The 17,988-nt window shown below is 38.3% G+C and overlaps 1 protein-coding gene across 1 annotated transcript; it reads right to left on the bottom strand.

Moving 5' to 3' along the window:
• Window positions 1–14,026: 14,026 nt before the first annotated feature.
• LOC143604955 (VIN3-like protein 2) lies at window positions 14,027–17,613 on the bottom strand. Its single transcript, XM_077081264.1, has 4 exons — window positions 17,441–17,613; window positions 15,562–16,177; window positions 15,178–15,482; window positions 14,027–14,620 (listed from the first exon to the last, which is right to left on the bottom strand). The coding sequence occupies exons 1-4, from the start codon at window positions 17,460–17,462 to the stop codon at window positions 14,052–14,054; spliced, it is 1,512 nt and encodes a 503-aa protein (XP_076937379.1). The 5' UTR covers window positions 17,463–17,613; the 3' UTR covers window positions 14,027–14,051.
• Between the last annotated feature and the right edge of the window lie 375 nt (window positions 17,614–17,988).

The raw sequence follows: 17,988 nt of genomic DNA, 5'->3' as shown, positions 1-17,988 counted from the left end.
CAACCCTAATTCAAAAGCTCCTTCGTGTGCGGGGTTGAAGTGTATTTGGGGAAAAAAGGACAAAACTACCCATCACATGAGGGGTACGCTGATGGGTTTAACGACCAGACTTAACAGGGTTAGTGAGTTTGGGTTTAGTTTCAAGTGAAATGAAACCACATGAACGAAAATTGCAGATTTAAAACTATTGGACTAAAGCCGTAGATTTTAACAAACCACAAGGAAGAAAATCGCAGTATACTCTAATAAAACTGTAACGCAAGATTTGGTGAACTATTGTTAAGTTATTTGTGCCAGTGACTTGGTGAACTAGTTTTAAGATGTATTTTGGTTGATTATGATGAAAGTTTTGTCATTCAGTAAAGTTATTAAGAGCTTTGACTAGGGAGATATGTTATTCAACTCGAAATAGTTTAAAGGGGTAAAACAGTTATTCTGCACAGTCATTCAGATATCCAACCAAACAACACTTACTGGCTCAGAGTATCTTAATCATTCAGACCTCTTACCGGTTTATCACTTAATGGCTTAACACTTAACAAGCAGCCTCTAAAACTTTGGATGCTAAACTAACACAATCTAAAACCTGATGTATAAAAATGCAAAGGTCTATTCTTAATTGTAACAAATAGTTTTGCTTTGCTTACTATTTTTCAGAGTAATCCTATATATAATAGGGGTGTGCATGGGTCGGTTTGGAGTGGTTTTGAGTCAAACCCATAACCATAGATATGTCGGTTAATGGATAACCATAACCATAACCGATCCGTTGTGGCGGTTTCGGTTAATCGGTTTTGAAGGTTAAAGCGGGTCGGTTGTAGGTCGGTTAACCGTAACCAAAACAATTTAATTGAGCTTAAAAGTTTGATACCAAATATTAGAAAAAATGACTTGACATAATTCAACAAAATATATAATCCATAATATTAATGTCAAATGTTGAAAAAATGACATTATATAATCTAACAATGAAATTTAAGTTAATTTGATAACAAAAGTTGAACCGATGTCACACCCCCATCTAGGGCCTAGGGGCGTGACTCGATAGTTGGTACCACATTTGTAAATAAATCAGAGTTACGATTGTTAGCGGAAGACTTTATAAAATATAAGGATTAAAGTTGTAAAATATTTACAATACGAAAGATGGAAACAAGTTCCATTTGTGTTTACTTGTTTTAAGTTTACAAAACCACCATTTAGCTATATTAACATCTGACAAAAATTATCCGAGCCATCGGATTCTTGAGCCTTCGTCCTTTAGCTCTAATCATGGTTACCTGCAAAATGTTATAAAAATACGTCAGCAACGAATGCTGGTAAATATGCTGACGCGAAAATATTTTCTTTTACTTTGTTACCCCTCGAGGGTTACGCGTGCCTCGGCCCATCTTGGCTTAGGAATAACAAAGTTAAAACAATATCATTATAACTCGAGTCTCTACCTAAGTCACCCCAGTAAGACACCGCAGCGTCCCGACGTACTTAGGTACCATAAATATACACAAGGTCATTCTCACTCGAACATACTTTGGTTCGGCCCATCGTGGCTGGAGGTCGTGACCAGGCGTAATGCGATGTGCCCACCGCATTTTACCATATATGTAAGGATCCAGACAAACGTATACTACAGCCTGAGGCTAGGCTTTTACTCTTATTAATAATGTTTTTAGAGACACTTAGTCTCATGTAAAGTTTTACACATAACACGTTTATTTATTTGGAAACAAGTTTGTAAAAGTGGGGCGTATTCACCTTTGATCGGGATCGGTTTCCAACACCGTCCTTGCGTAATCTTTCTTGCTATCTCGCACCTATAGTACGAGTATAACTTTTATTAGTCGGATATACAATCCGGCTTAAGACCTTTAGTCTTATTATCTCAATGAACCTTTAGTTCATTTCCTTTACTTTAAAACCATTAGTTTTAAAAACAATATTTATAAACCTTTAGTTTATTATAAAACCCGACGTTTCTTCTTCTTTAAGAAACGTATTCTTTTCTTTATTATTTAAGAATACACATTATACTTAAATAATAATTATAAGAAAGAAATATGTATGTATATAATCATACACACACATATATATACTTACATTTTTAAATTTCCTTTTTCTTTTCTTTTCTTTCTTATATAATTTCTTTTCATAAACATCGAGTATAATTCCGACTTTGGGCATTAAGCCTTTTAGAATATTTTATTATTATTTTAGTCGGGTGACGGGTGGTCCATGGGACAACCCTTAATTGATTTAAAACCGTAATAATCATGATTTGAATTTGTTTATTTTGTGGAATTAGATAACTACGGTATGATTGGTGAATTGTAGGCTCAAAGGAGGTTCTGGGGCTATTATGGAGTATACCGAGGCAACCGAATGAGTCAAAGACGCGAGAGAGGTCAAATGAAGTGAAAACAGGATGGCAAGGTCAAAGTCAACCGTGGCCCACGGTCACCACCGTGAGCCACGGTCCAATATTGACAAAAACGACAGAGGGCACCGTGGTCTCACCGTGAAGACCACCGTGACCCACGGTTCAACCGTGGGCCACGGTCCAGCTGAAGATAACTGCCATTTTATTTTCTTATTTCAATCGGTTTTTGGCTAGGCTTTTCATTATCTTTTCATTCTAAACAACCTAGGGACGAAATTTTGAGAGCAATAACAAGACTTTGGTGATTATAATCATTTGTTTGGGTTTATGATATGTTCGATTAACCTAATTGATGTGATGATTAATCAAACGATGTGTGGCTAGTACTCTTATTGTTCTCTCCGGAATTGTAAGGTTTTATACTTGGATAATTGTTAATCGTTTATGTTATTGGTGAGATAGTATTGTGATCATTTGATTATTGTGCTATGGTGATTGTGTGTTTGTTTTGTAATTGTTAGTATGGTATAATTCGTGTTCTTGACTATCCGTTCTTGGTGCCATAGGCAATCGAGATTTAATAGAAGAGAATTAGGGTTAGCAATACTAAACTGATTAATGAGTGACAACCTTGCGTTTTCTAATCCAAGTACTTAGTCCTCGCTTATCACATCCAAACGCATTTTCACGAATTATAATTGTGTAATTCACCTCACAAGTAAACATTAACTTTATTAACACTGGAAACCTGAAATCGGGAGAGAGCATTCTTTCTTATATTGTTTAAAACTTGTTTATTGTTTTATATTTTTTTGTTAATCAAAAATCAAACAACCAAATCATTGAATTTACATTTTGCACTTAGATTAATTTAGATTAATTTCATAGCTACTCAGTAACGCAATTTTCACAAATTCCCTGTGTTCGATACCCACTTACTGCTAGTAAACCTTACCTTTCCTCGGCTTAATATTTCCTAGATACTCGAGCAACACTTCTACGCCGCTTAGTCTTTTCAACTCTCGCTTTGATCACCACTTCACTTCGGCACGCTTCTCGAGACACCAACTTTCTTCTCGGCACGCACTTCGAGGTGATCATCGGGTTGTAATAACGGCACCACCTTCTTGCTCGGAACGTCATCGTGGAGTGGTACGAATATCGAGGTATGGCACGTTTATTGAGGAATCGGGGCACGGTTTTCGAGGTGGATCGTTGGCATGAATTTCGAGGTGTAGTGAGAGAGTAGAGAGATGATTGAGAACTGATTTTGGATGTGGTTTATGAAGACCCCGGACCTGCAATTTATAGGCAAAATCTTGGATCCTATCGCGATACGCGATAGGCTCCTAGTCACCCATCGCGTAGAGCGATGTAGCTACGCACAGTCACAACGTAGGTCTGCCACGTGTTGCTACGTGGCAGACGGTGTGCCACGTGTTAATACGTGGCGGACGATGTGCCACGTGTTGCCACGTGGTGGGACACATGGCGAGAGGTGTGCCACGTGTGGACGCGTGGCAGTCTTATGCCAGAGGTGTCAGGACACGTCATCGCGATACGCGATGACGTAGGTCCAACCAGCGATCGCGTATCGCTGTTAACCCTTCCAGAAGGTTTGACCAATCCCCTTCGCGATACGTGATGGCTTGTCCCTTGTCCCCATCGTGTAGCGCGATAGGACAAGAAAACAGATTTTTCATTTTTAACTTTGGAGTTTGAATTTGGCAGAATTAGTCCCTTAACTTTGGAGAGTTGTCATTTTTGGCCCAAAATTCCAGTGATGTTACATCCTCCCCACCTTGAAATAAATCTCGTCCTCGAGATTGCTTCACAAGAATAAGTGGGGGTATTTCTTTCTCATTTCAGACTCGAGTTCCCAAGTATACTCGGGTCCTCGTTGGGAATCCCATTTTACTTTCACTATTTTCAAAGTTCGTCTTTTGAGCTTCTTATGTTTTGAATCTTCGATTTGAATTGGGCGCTCAACAAATTTTAAGTTCTCATTAATTTCAACATCTTTTAACGGCATCGAGAGAGATTCATCGGCTAAACATTTACGCAGATTCGAGATATGGAATACATTGTGTATCCCTTGCATTTCCTCGGGTAGTCGCAATCGATATGCGATGGTACCAATTCGTTCAAGTACCTCGAAGGGTCCAACGTATCGAGTGAAACGAACCACGCCCTTCCATGGAGAGACTTTTAAAAGAACTTTATCACCGACATTGAATTCTAACGGCTTACGACGGACATCGGCGTAACTCTTTTGGCGATCACGTGCCGTCTTAAGTCGTTCGCGGATTTGGATAACTTTGTCGGTGGTTTCTTGGACTATCTCGGGTCCAGATAATTGATTATCTCCAGTTTCAGACCAACACACGGGCATTCTACATTTTCGACAATACAACGCCTCGAACGGTGCAGCTTGAATACTTGCAAGATAACTATTGTTATATGAAAACTCCATTAGGGGTAAGTGGTCATCCCAACTTCCACCTAAGTCTATCACGCAAGCTCGGAGCATGTCTTCCAATGTTTGAATCGTCCTTTCGCTTTGCCCATCAGTTTGTGGATGATAGGCAGTGCTAAGGTTTAACTTTGTACCTAGCGCTTGTTGGAAGCTTTTCCAGAAGTGAGACGTGAAACGACTGTCCCGATCAGAAATAATGGACAGTGGTACCCCATGTAGGGCCACAATATTGTTAACATAGATACGAGCTAATTTGTCCATTGAGTAAGACTCATTGATGGGTATGAAGTGTGCAGACTTTGTTAATCGATCCACAATTACCCAGATTGCATTATGTTGTCGGGTCGTTTTAGGGAGTTTGGTAATGAAATCCATAGTAATCAACTCCCACTTCCATACGGGAAGTTCGGGTTGCTGAAGCAGTCCCGAAGGCTTTTGGTGTTCAGCCTTGACTTTTAAACACGTCAAACATTTCGCCACATGCGAAGCGACATCTTTCTTCATTCCATTCCACCAATAGTTCTCCTTGAGGTTATGGTACATTTTGTCACTCCTGGGATGCATCGTATATTTAGACTTATGGGCTTCGTTTAATATCATCTCACGCAATCCTCCAACAATTGGTACCCAAATTCGGTTTCCCATTCTAAGAATACCATCATCACCTTTGACTAACGAGTCAATGGTGCCATTACGTTTTTCATCAGAGATTTGATTCTCGTTGATTGCTTGAGTTTGAGCGGATTTGATTTGGTCAACAAGATCGATTTGAAGTTCTAGCCTTAACACTCGGACTCTTTTTGGCTTTTCGTGCTCTTTACGACTTAAGGCATCAGCCACAACGTTGGCTTTACCTTCATGATAAACTATTTCGCAGTCATAGTCGTTGAGGGTCTCCATCCAGCGTCGTTGGCACATGTTGAGCTCCTTTTGATCAAAGATATGCTTTAAGGTCTTATGATCAGTGTACACGGTAAATCTTACTCCATAGAGGTAGTGCCTCCATATCTTAAGTGCGAAGATTATGGTGCCTAACTCTAGATCGTGAGTCGTGTAATTCTTCTCGTGTACTTTCAATTGACGTGAGGCGTAAGCGATTACTTTCTTTCGTTGCATCAATACACATACCAAGCCGTAATGAGATGCATCGCAAAAGACAACAAAATCTTCGATACCTTCTAGCAAGGCTAGTATAGGAGCTTGGGTAAGCTTTTGTTTAAGTATATCGAACGCCTCTTGTTGTTTTGTTCCCCATTCATATTTAATGTTCTTTCGAGTCAAGGAGGTTAGAGGAACAGCGATTCGAGAAAAGTTTTCGATAAACCTACGATAATAGCCGGCCAATCCCAAGAAGCTTCGGATCTCGGTTGGCGACTACGGGATCTCCCACTTAGAGATAGCTTCAATCTTAGCGGGGTCTACTTGAATACCATTGACGTTGATGATATGACCAAGAAATTGCACTTCGTGCAACCAAAATTTGCATTTTGGGAACTTGGCATACAATTTCTCGAACCTCAGAGTTTCAAGTAACGTTCGAAGGTGATTCTCATGATCGGCCTTAGACTTAGAATAAATTAATATGTCGTCGATGAATACGATCACAAACTTATCTAAGTAAGGCTTACAGATACGATTCATCATATCCATGAACGCAGCCGGCGCATTAGTAAGTCCAAATGGCATAACGGTGAACTCATAATGGCTGTACCTTGTTCGAAACACGGTCTTTGGAATATCTTCGGATTGAACCTTAAGTTGGTGATAGCCGGAGCGGAGATCGATCTTGGAAAAGAAGCTGGCACCTTGGAGTTGGTCGAACAAGTCTTCAATTCGGGGAAGTGGATATCGGTTCTTGATGGTAACTTTGTTGAGGGCTCGGTAGTCTATGCACATTCGCATGGATCCATCCTTCTTCTTGACAAAAAGTATCGGCGCTCCCCATGGCGATGAACTTGGTCGTATAAATCCTTTCTTGAGAAGCTCGTCAAGTTGTTTCTTTAGTTCTTTCATCTCGGTTGGTGCGAGGCGATATGGAGCCTTGGCGATCGGAGCAATGTCGGGAATGAGATCGATTCTAAATTCTACCTCGCGATCGGGAGGAATGTCGGGGAGATCGTCGGGAAAGACATCGGCAAAATCGGAAACTACAGGAACGTCTTTGATTTCTTTAGGTTTAGATTCTTCGGTGATGTAGGCCATGAATGCAAAGCATCCTTGGTTTAAACATTTGTTCGCCTTTATTATTGAGATTAGGCTAACTTGGCCAGCGTCCTTATCCCCTTCGATTCGTATGGTACGTTTGTCCGGGGATTGGAGTTCAATAGTCTTGCTATTGCAAAGGATACGGGCATGGTTGTCGGATAACCAATCCATACCCAACACAACATCAAAACCAGCAAGAGTCATAGGTAACAATTGAATAGGTAAAACGTAACCGGCTAATAAGATTTTTCCGTTTTCTAAAGCTTCGGATATTTTAATAATTTCACCACTAGCGGTCTCGACGCTTAGAGTTTTATTAAGTTTGATTAAGGGTTCGTTTAATAGACTACAAAACTTATAATCTATAAAACTTAAATTGGCTCCTGAATCAAACAAGACTCTAGCATATACATTGTTAACAAGAAACGTACCGGTGATGGTTTCCGGTGTATCGGCCGCTTTCTTCGTATCAAGGACGAACACTCTTGCATTGCCCTTCTTGGGCTCACTCTTCTGACCGCTACCACCCGCACCACCAGTCGCGGGTTTATTCTTGGGGCACTCAAAGCTAAGATGCCCCATCTCCTTGCAATTGTAGCAAGTCATCTTCTTCTTCTTCCAGCAATCGGCCGTGGCGTGACCGAATTTGTGACATGACTCACAAGGACGGGGAGTTAGATGGCATCGGCCCCTATGGTATTTCTTGCAAATTTTGCATTGTGGGATGCCGGAGCCGAAGCCAGACCTTCGTTGGTCGACTCCCTTACCCTTGAAACGGGCATTTCCTTCCTTCTTCGTATCTTGCGTCGACACGACCCTCTTATCTTCGTCTTTATTGCGGATCATTCCGCCCATTAAGTATCCGGCGAACTCCATCGCGGAGTTGGCGGTTTGAGGTAAGTGCGACCTCACCATATCACGAATCTCTCATGGCAATCCCCATATGTAGCGTGTGACTTTGCTGGATTCTGGGGTAACCAGCTGGGGCACCAAGCGACAGTATTCGTGGAATTTGGTATTCACGAAGGTTCGTTCCAACGACCTTGTGAGCTAGGAACTTGGTTTGGATTTGGTCCGTTTCATGCATAGGACAGAATTTCGACATTAACAGTTCCTTAAACTCGCTCCATGACAACCCATACATTGCCTCCCTTCCTCTACTCATGATTAGCGTGTTCCACCACTCCAGCACTTCGCCTTTGAACATCAGGGCGAAGTATTGAATCTTCTCCTCTTCCGAACACTTACTCGTAATTACAATCGTCTCCATCTATTCAAGCCACCTAATAGTCGCGATGGCTCCCTTATCGTCGTGGAATTCTTTCGGCCCATAGTACTTGAAGTCCTTGAACGTACACCCACCAATCTTAAGCCTTTTAAATTCTTGACGAACGCCTCCATCGGCGTTTGATTCGTGTACACTCTCATCTACGTGCGAGGGTCTAGAACGGGGTTTGGAAACAGATTTTCGGGACGGATTAACCGAGTGAGAGTGAGAATGTTTCGTTTGACGATATTGGGACCTAGCCATGGATCCTTCCCTAACAGCGTCTTTAATCATCTTTTGAATTCGATCCATAAATTTTTCGGGAATTGGATCTTCTTGTTCTTTTTCAGGTCCTTTTCCTTTTTCTTTTTGTTTTTCAGATTCTTTCGGGAAACCTCAACGTTATTACTTCGTTGAGACATATTATCTTTTTCTTTTTATTCTTTTATATCTGAAATTTAACAAATGTTCTTCATTAAACACACATTTTATTTCATCATTTGTATATACCATACATGGTATATACAAGGATTATTACAACACACTTATATATATACATTCATATCCGATGTATATATATTTTCTTATCCATACATTATTCATCACATTACACATAAACTAGTTTACACATATAAACTTGAGCACACACACGCTTCTTCTCTTGAAACACACCATTACCATCATCATCTCAGTCCTTCTGAAACTTCTTGACAACCCTTGTCAGTTTGTTGCATTTGTGGAGAAGCTTCTCTCCTATCTTCTTCTTCTTTTTCCCTTCTTCAGCCACATTCTTCCTCCAGTCATCAGTCTCGTGCAATGCGCGATCAAGGTGTTCCTCGTACGACTGTGGAATGACGTCGGGGTATCCATATTGTGGCGGTGGGTCGCGGTAACCCAGCGTCACCATCTCGAAGTGGTTTCTCGGTTCAAGATACGGGACGTAAGTCTGATCAGCTGCAAGGTAGAGGTATGTCTCGGCGGCTTGATTTTGCTCGCGAATCTCATCAACTTGTTCTTGAATTGAAGGGATCCTTCCTTGAAATGGCGGGAAGCTTGATGAAGCTTGGTTCCTTAGTTGCTCAAGATATTGAACATACGGATCGACAGAACCGTAGCTTGGGTTGTTGGAAGTGAGTGATCCATTAATGGATGTTGATATCTCCTTTAAGTCGTCGGGATGCTCTTCTTCCGGTTCAGTTTCTTCCATAGGATCCTCTTCTTCGGGATCCTCCTCTTCTTCCTCCATAGGCTCTTCCTCTTCTTCCCTATACTGAGTGGCTTCGTTGATCATCGCAGGTATCTTGAAACTCTCATAAGGCATCGTCACCCTCATTCTTGGTTTGCGGGATGATCCTTCTCCATTGTTGGGTTGTGAGTTGACTTCATAAGCGGTAGAGCTTTCAGTTGCCACCTTCGCAGGTCGGAGTGGCACTACATCCAATCGGAGGATGGGGATTTTGGTTCTTCCTTTATGGGTTGGCTTGAAAGGAAGGTATAGGATGGGTGTGCATTTGGAAAATATCCGGTTGGGTAGTATTGTGGTACTTGTGGTGGTTGGTAGGTGGGAATTTCCGAGGGGCGGTATGCTGGTATTTCCGTGGGTTGATACATAGGCATAGTCGGTGGATGATAGCTCGAGTGTCTTGGTGGTTCGATTCTTTGTGGTGGTGGACTATCGAGTAGTTTGATTGGGCATTGTTCAGTTCCGGGAAAGTATACTGGTTTGGGACGTTCAATGTATTGGTCTCGGATAAAGAAGGCCTCAAAGTAATCTTCATCTATGACGTCTTATGGGAACTTGTAGTATTTCCTTGCTCTTCTTGCTTCACGATCATAATACTCCATTAACTTCTCATACGATATTTTTAATGGGTGGTTTAGAATATAAAGAGGGAAAGAAAAGGTTAACGGCCAATCTTATCCCTATTCAAATAAACAAGTAAAATATTTTCCTATGCTTGGATCGAAGCTTGGGTATTGTTTTATGATACCCAATTCGCTAAGATCGATGGCTCTGATACCAACCTGTCACACCCCATCTAGGGCCTAGGGGCGTGACTCGATAGTTGGTACCACATTTGTAAATAAATCAGAGTTACGATTGTTAGCGGAAGACTTTATAAAATATAAGGATTAAAGTTGTAAAATATTTACAATACGAAAGATGGAAACAAGTTCCATTTGTGTTTACTTGTTTTAAGGTTACAAAACCACCATTTAGCTATATTAACATCTGACAAAAATTATCTGAGCCATCGGATTCTTGAGCCTTCGTCCTTTAGCTCTAATCTTGGTTACCTGCAAAATGTTATAAAAATACGTCAGCAACGAATGCTGGTGAATATGCTGACGCGAAAATATTTTCTTTTACTTTGTTACCCCTCGAGGGTTACGCGTGCCTCGGCCCATCTTGGCTTAGGAATAACAAAAATATCATTATAACTCGAGTCTCTACCTAGGTCACCCCAGCAAAACACCACGGCGTCCCGACGTACTTAGGTACCATAAATATACACAAGGTCATTCTCACTCGAACATACTTTGGTTCGGCCCATCGTGGCTGGAGGTTGTGACCAGGCGTGGTGCGATGTGCCCACCGCATTTTACCACATATGTAAGGATCCAGACAAACGTATACTACAGCCTGAGGGCTAGGCTTTTACTCTTATTAATAATGTTTTTAGAGACACTTAGTCTCATGTAAAGTTTTACACATAACACGTTTATTTATTTGAAAACAAGTTTGTAAAAGTGGGGCGTATTCACCTTTGATCGGGATCGGTTTCCAACACCGTCCTTGCGTAATCTTTCTTGCTATCTCGCACCTATAGTACGAGTATAACTTTTATTAGTCGGATATACAATCCGACTTAAGACCTTTATTCTTATTATCTCGATGAACCTTTAGTTCATTTCCTTTACTTTAAAACCTTTAGTTTTAAAAGCAATATTTATAAACCTTTAGTTTATTATAAAAACCAGACGTTTCTTCTTCTTTAAGAAACGTATTCTTTTCTTTATTATTTAAGAATACACATTATACTTAAATAATAATTATAACAAAGAACTATGTATATATATAATCATACACACACATATATATACTTACATTTGTAAATTTCCTTTTTCTTTTCTTTTCTTTGTTATATAATTTCTTTTCATAAACATCGAGTATAATTCCGACTTTGGACATTAAGCCTTTTAGAATATTTTATTATTATTTTAGTCGGGTAGTAAGCCTTACCTTTCCTCGGCTTAATATTTCCTAGATACTCGAGCAGCACTTCTACGCCGCTTAGTCTTTTCAACACTCGCTTTGATCGCCACTTCACTTCGGCACGCTTCTCGAGACACCAACTTTCTTCTCGGCACGCACTTCGAGGTGATCGTCGGGTTGTAATAACGACACCACCTTCTTGCTCGGAACGTCGTCTCGGAGTGGTACGAATATCGAGGTATGGCACGTTTATCGAGGAATCAGGGCATGGTTTTCGAGGTGGATCGTTGGCACAAATTTCGAGGTGTAGTGAGAGAGTAGAGAGATGATTGAGAACTGATTTTGGATGTGGTTTATGAAGACCCCAGACCTGCTATTTATAGGCAAAATCTTGGATGCTATTGCGATACGCGATAGGCTCCTAGTCACCCATCGCGTAGTGCGATGTAGCTACGCACAGTCACAACGTAGGTCTGCCATGTGTTGCTACGTGGCAGACGGTGTGCCACGTGTTAACACGTGGAGGATGATGTGCCACGTGATGCCACGTGTCGGGACACGTCATCGCGATACGCGATGACGTAGGTCCAACCAGCGATCGCGTATCGCTGTTGACCCTTCCAGAAGGTTTGACCAAGCCCATTCCCGATACGCGATGGCTTGTCCCTTGTCCCCATCGCGTAGCACGATAGGACAAGAAACAGATTTTTCATTTTTAACTTTGGAGTTTGAATTTGGCAGAATTAGTCCCTTAACTTTGGAGAGTTATCATTTTTGGCCCAAAATTCCCGTGATGTTACAACCGAACACATCAAAATGGTATAATCCGACAATATGTTTGTTGAAAATAAATCCCAATTATATTGTTGGTTAAATAAATGGGTCGGTTCGGTTATGGCGGGTTTGGAAGTATCTATAACCAAAACCAACCCACCGATTATGACGATTATCGGTTAAAATCGGTTCGGTTATGGCGGTTATGGTTCGGTTAACGGTAATAACGATTAAATTGCTCACCCCTAATATTAGTATAATTTTTAGAAGTTTGGCCATATCAACACTTTGCTTCACTTATAAATTAGGTTACTCGAAAAGATGGTTCGGTTGACCATCAATTAAAAACCCATGTTGAAACAAAGTGAACTCAAAACCAATTTCAACTAATAAATATACAACTAGGAGTAGGATCCCGCTTTGAATTGAAACAAAAATATAAGTAAAAGTGTTAAACCGTAAACTCGTTGCAAGTCGACGCGAAGTAAATTGACAAAAAAAAGAAAAAAAAAACTTAAGTAAAAACGTTAAACCATAAACTCGTTGCAAGTCGACGCGAAGTAAAATTGACAAAAAAAAACATAAGCAAAATCGTTAAACCATAAACTCGTTGCAAGTCGACGCGAAGTCAATCTGTATCAAGTTACGACATCGAAACTAAACAAAAGAAATAAACCTGTCAATGCTAAAATGCAACAAATTATCATATATAGAACCAAAAAAACTGGCTGCGGACCAACACAAATTCGGTTAGTATCAGCGGTGCCAAAACAAATTCGTAAACATGAATTAGTAAGCCAACGAAAATATTTTAAAGGTCGTTGAAACACGGATATAAAACCATACGACAATGAAATATTTTTAAATCATGAAAAAGGTTCCGGTCATTGTAAAGACGAATTATAAAAAATATAAAAGCAAAGTTTAAGAAAATCGTTTAACCGACAAATAAAACATGTAAAGCCGACCTTTGTCCAAATTTGGTGTTTAAAAATATAGTTTGTTAAAGTTTAAAAGTATAGTTTGTTAAATTTATTAATTAGTTGAAATAAAAAAAAGTAAACTTAAGGAAATAAAAACCATTAATATTATTATTATTATTATTATATGGATTTATAGCTATTGGTTTAGTGGTTATAATAATTAATAAATATTTAAATATAAAATAGTAAATTGAATTAACTAAAAAAATATTAAAAAATTAATTGTGAGTAGGATTCAATCCTCTTTTTATTGTATATATTAATACTCATATATTAATTTTTATAATTTTATATTTTATTTTTTAAATATATAAACATATTTAAGTGAACTCGAAATAATTTCAACTAATAAATATACAATATTTATATATTAATTTTTAAAATTTAATTATATAAACATATTTACATTGTTATTATTTCTTTAAAAAAGAACTTGTGAGGTGACCTACACGGAGTCATCTGCCCCAAAAAACATGTGCCTCTAAATCACTCTTCAAGCATAGGCGTCCAACGCCAATAGGTCCCGCATTGCGGGTGGTTACACCTCACAATATCACGTACATCATTTCTTGACTTCTACCAAGTCATCTTTTCAAACATTCAACTTCCATAACCAACTTAAATTACAATCATAAATAATGTATATAAAAATCCTAAACCAAAAATAGCATGAATGAGATAATCTAAATTCTAAACCAAGAATGTAAACAATATAATGATCCTAAAACTTTCAGACTTTCTCCAATCTCTTCTCAATGAAAAAGCTTCAAACACAACCCTTTTGAACACTTTTTGCTAGTAATCACTTCCGAAAACGTATCAACAAGCTGCTCCGCGAGCGAAGCCGGATCTTCCATCAATGTGTCCACGAACACCTTCACGACTCTAACCTCTTCAGGGATCGCTCTCAAGCTGTACCAAGTTAGAAACTTCTGTCTGAAATCTGTATCTATATGTTGTTTACACTCTAACCATCTGATCACCTTCATATAATATCCAAAATCACGATCATCACTGCTTCTCTTTTTTGAACAGCTGCCATCGTGTTCTTTACCCGACCCATCATCAAGACTGTCTTTTGAAGGTTCGGGTAACTCGCCTTTGGTTATGTGAACAATCAAATCAGATTCTTTTACGTTTTCAACGCATTTGTTTTTGCCAACGGGAGCAGTGTTTTCTTGTTCTTTACATGTGTCAGTTTCTTTGGCTTTTGTGTCTTTGCAGCCAACAACGTTGTTGTTTTCATCTTCAACCGAAGAGGGATTCGAAAGACTGCTGGAGTTTGTTGCTAGGCTCTGGCTTAGTTTGACTTCCTCAACATCTGCAAAATCAGCAAGATTTGTAACAAAGACTAAAAGTCATCAAAAGTCAAACTTGAGCAAACAAAAGGTTATAAAGATTAAAAAAAACTAACAGAAGTTGGAACAAAGACGGCAAAATAATCAAAAGCCAAACTTTAACAAACAAAAGGTTATGAAGATCAAGATTCAAGAAAAAAATAAGCCTTTTTATAAGAGTTGAAACAAAAACTGCTGCAAATCATCAAAAGTCAAACTTAAGCAAACAGAAGGTTAAAAAGATCAAGAAAAGATGAACCTTTTGCAAGAGTTGTAACAAAAACTAGAAAACAGAAGGTTAAAAAGATCAAAAGTCAAACTTTAGCAAACATTAGGTTACAAAGATCAAGAAAAAATAAACCTTTTACAAGATTTGAAACAAGGACCGTAAAAATCATCTAAAGTCAAACTTTAGCAAGCAGAAGGTTATAAAGATCAAGAAAAAACAAACCTTTGTTTAAGAGTTGTAACAAAAACTGTAAAATCATCAAAAGTCAAACTTTTACACACAGAAGGTTAAAAAGATCAAGGAAAAACAAACCTTTTATAACAATGTTATGTGTGCCGGACAAAAGTGAATCAAGGGACTTGACTGCTAATGCACATAGTCTTTGAACATCTGGACCCGAAGCGAGCCGGTTGACAATACCCCGGGCTTGTTTGACTGGAAAATCGGTCAACGGGCCGACATCTGCTTTCAACTTTTCAACTATTTCACTCACAATATTATGAAGATTTGCGTAACGCACAGTCCCAGTCAAGAGCTTCTGGCTTAAAGAAACCCGAAAGCATAATATGTTAACACTCCTAGTGTCCCTTGCAGTTATCATTTGTTTCCTCCAACATCTGTATATAAACAAGATTGACTCGTTAATAAGTAAACGGCTCAAAAATTCAAGATTTAATGAATGAAGAAAAAACTTACTGAAGCAAATCATTCACTTTACCACATGACACGCAGTAAAAACACCCGTCTAGCCCTCTGTTAAGCCCGTCTTTTGGAATACCCGATCTTTCATTGTGTAAAGCACATTCAAGATGACATGAAAAACCGCATGACATCCCTTCATAAGGATATTCTGAGTTACAAGTCAACCATAAACTCGGGTCTTTATTCTCATCAAATTGACGACAAATGCAGCATGAACACCGCTTGCAAAAACCAGCTTCTTGACTTAATTTTGCTCTACAAGCAGAATTTTTGCAAATTTTAATATCATTAGAATCTAAACTACTGTCAATGTCGTTGATTGGAGAAGTATCGGTCGAAAACTCGGATTTTTTCTGTCTTTTGGTGGTCTTTTCTTGTGATTTCTTATCGGCCACAACGTTTAGAAGGATTTCAATGATTTTTGACTTTGTTAATCCAGCAAACTTTCTTTCTTTTCCTGTTTCGGTGCATATAATTTGCAGAATGTCGGTTCGGCTCCATGATTGCAACAGTTCAGGTGCACCTTGTGACCAATCTGATATTTCATATACAAGTTGTCTCTTTTCTTCCATACTTAACCTTCTAGACTTTGATGAATCTAACACAAATCCTGAAGTGAAGAAGATAATTAGATTATGATATAAGGTTGTTAGTGCAAAAATTTTAGAATCTGTATACCCTTTGACTTTTCAACTCTTGATTTATTGTTTATTGAGTTCTATAAATTTAAGATCCGATGGTGAAAAGTAGTATGTTTGACTTTTGACTTGACCAAGAAATTTCAACAAGATGAAAAACTGTTTGATTTATCTAGTGCATGCCCTGAAGCCAAAATGACAAATGAATGTTCAATACTTCGGAATATTTATTCTAAAAAACTGATATTTATAAGTTTGACCTTTAAAATCAAACCAAAGAGCTTTAAAACTTTTTTAGTTTTGATTAATTTCACAATTACATATAGTAATCTTTATTATCTATACCAAACTTCACATCACATGAAAATCTCAACCTGAAAAAGATTATGGTCTGACTTCAAAGGTTGGTGAACCATTAGTTTCAATAAACCAAGATTAATCACCTTTTGTTCTACCAAAAAAAGATACTTAAGATAATATATTCAATAAAGATATTCTAGTGCAGGCAAAAGGTTGATAAAACTGAGTAATATATTTGAAAACCATTAAACCAATAATAAATTATTTGACTTTTAATCAGAGAAAAACACCACATCAACTAGGATTTGAAACTTACATTTTGACCCATAAACAGATCACCAACAACATTATATTCCATACCAGACTACCTCTAAACATAAAGTTTTCCAAATTTCACTTGTTTATATATAATTTACCTTAACTAAAACAAGATGGCAGGTTTTTCACGTTAAAGTTTCGGGTCGAGTTCTTCGGGATCAATCAGGTTCTTAACTAAAACAAGAACGTGTAAGTAACCATTAACCGAACCAAATTACTAGAGTTTTCGTTTCCATGGTTGGGTTTCAAGTTCCTGAGGTCGGGTTTGGGGTAATAAATTTATGTTCTTTGATCAAACCTTATAAATATATAAAAACATGGAAAAAAAAATAATAATTTTTTTTAAATAAAAAAGGCAGGGTAGCCCCTAGCTAGGTAGGTTTTGACACATATAACAGTCATGCAGATACGCAAGCAACTGAATCAGATCCATCAACATGTCACCCTCATCAACAAATATAAATAAATAAAATAATCCTTGATAAATATATATATTTAAAAAAAGATCCAATTTTTATGACGTGGGTTGAGAAAACAATCAAAACCCAGAAAGCAGAATCAATAATCACATCAACAGATGATGATAATAGTGTAATTAGCACAAATTGATGGATTACCTTCAGAAGAAGCAGAATCCATTGAAAATTAGGAGAATGAATGTTTTGTGATATAAATAAATCCAACCGCTTGCTGCAGCACGCACGACTCTATCACGTACAAATACGGACAAATAATAAAACTTTATTATGATGCATATATATTTATAGAGAGAGAAAGTGGAGGACGAATGAATGCTGAGGTTGGGTGGTTGGGCGAATGGGAGTGTTTTATATATATGTGACTTGAGTTGAGTTGCTTTATTCAATTCAATGAATTTATTTATTTACTATTTTTATTGGTTAAATAAACACATGACCATGATGATTTAATGTTATCGTTTCGATGATTGGTTGGTTTACAATATGTGACCATAATACACGCTCAGTTGACATTTGGGTTCATATTAGTGGACACAAACGTGTTTCTAATTTAATTAGATCAAGGGGTGACATGGGTCGGTCTTGGCCCGGTATCATAGTCATAATCGATAACTTATAGCGGGATGGGTATCATCGGTTAATGGATAACTAATCTGTTATTACGGTTTCAGTTAATCAGTTTGGGT

Source organism: Bidens hawaiensis, unplaced genomic scaffold (assembly GCF_021521415.1).
Source record: "Bidens hawaiensis isolate Kalapana, Puna unplaced genomic scaffold, B.hawaiensis_p1.1 tig00067408_1, whole genome shotgun sequence".
NCBI classification, from domain to species: Eukaryota; Viridiplantae; Streptophyta; class Magnoliopsida; order Asterales; family Asteraceae; genus Bidens; species Bidens hawaiensis.
Note: the sequence above shows the minus strand (reverse complement) of the source record. Positions and strands in the feature narration are given on the sequence as shown.

Excerpts from the sequence above, each read along its gene's own strand:
- LOC143604955 (XM_077081264.1), bottom strand. The coding sequence starts at position 17,462 with ATGGATTCTGCTTCTTCTGAAG. Across the intron at positions 15,483-15,561 it reads AAAGTGAATGATTTGCTTCA|ATGTTGGAGGAAACAAATGA; the intron begins GTAAGTTTTTTC and ends GTTTATATACAG. Across the intron at positions 14,621-15,177 it reads ACATAACATTGTTATAAAAG|ATGTTGAGGAAGTCAAACTA; the intron begins GTTTGTTTTTCC and ends CTGATTTTGCAG.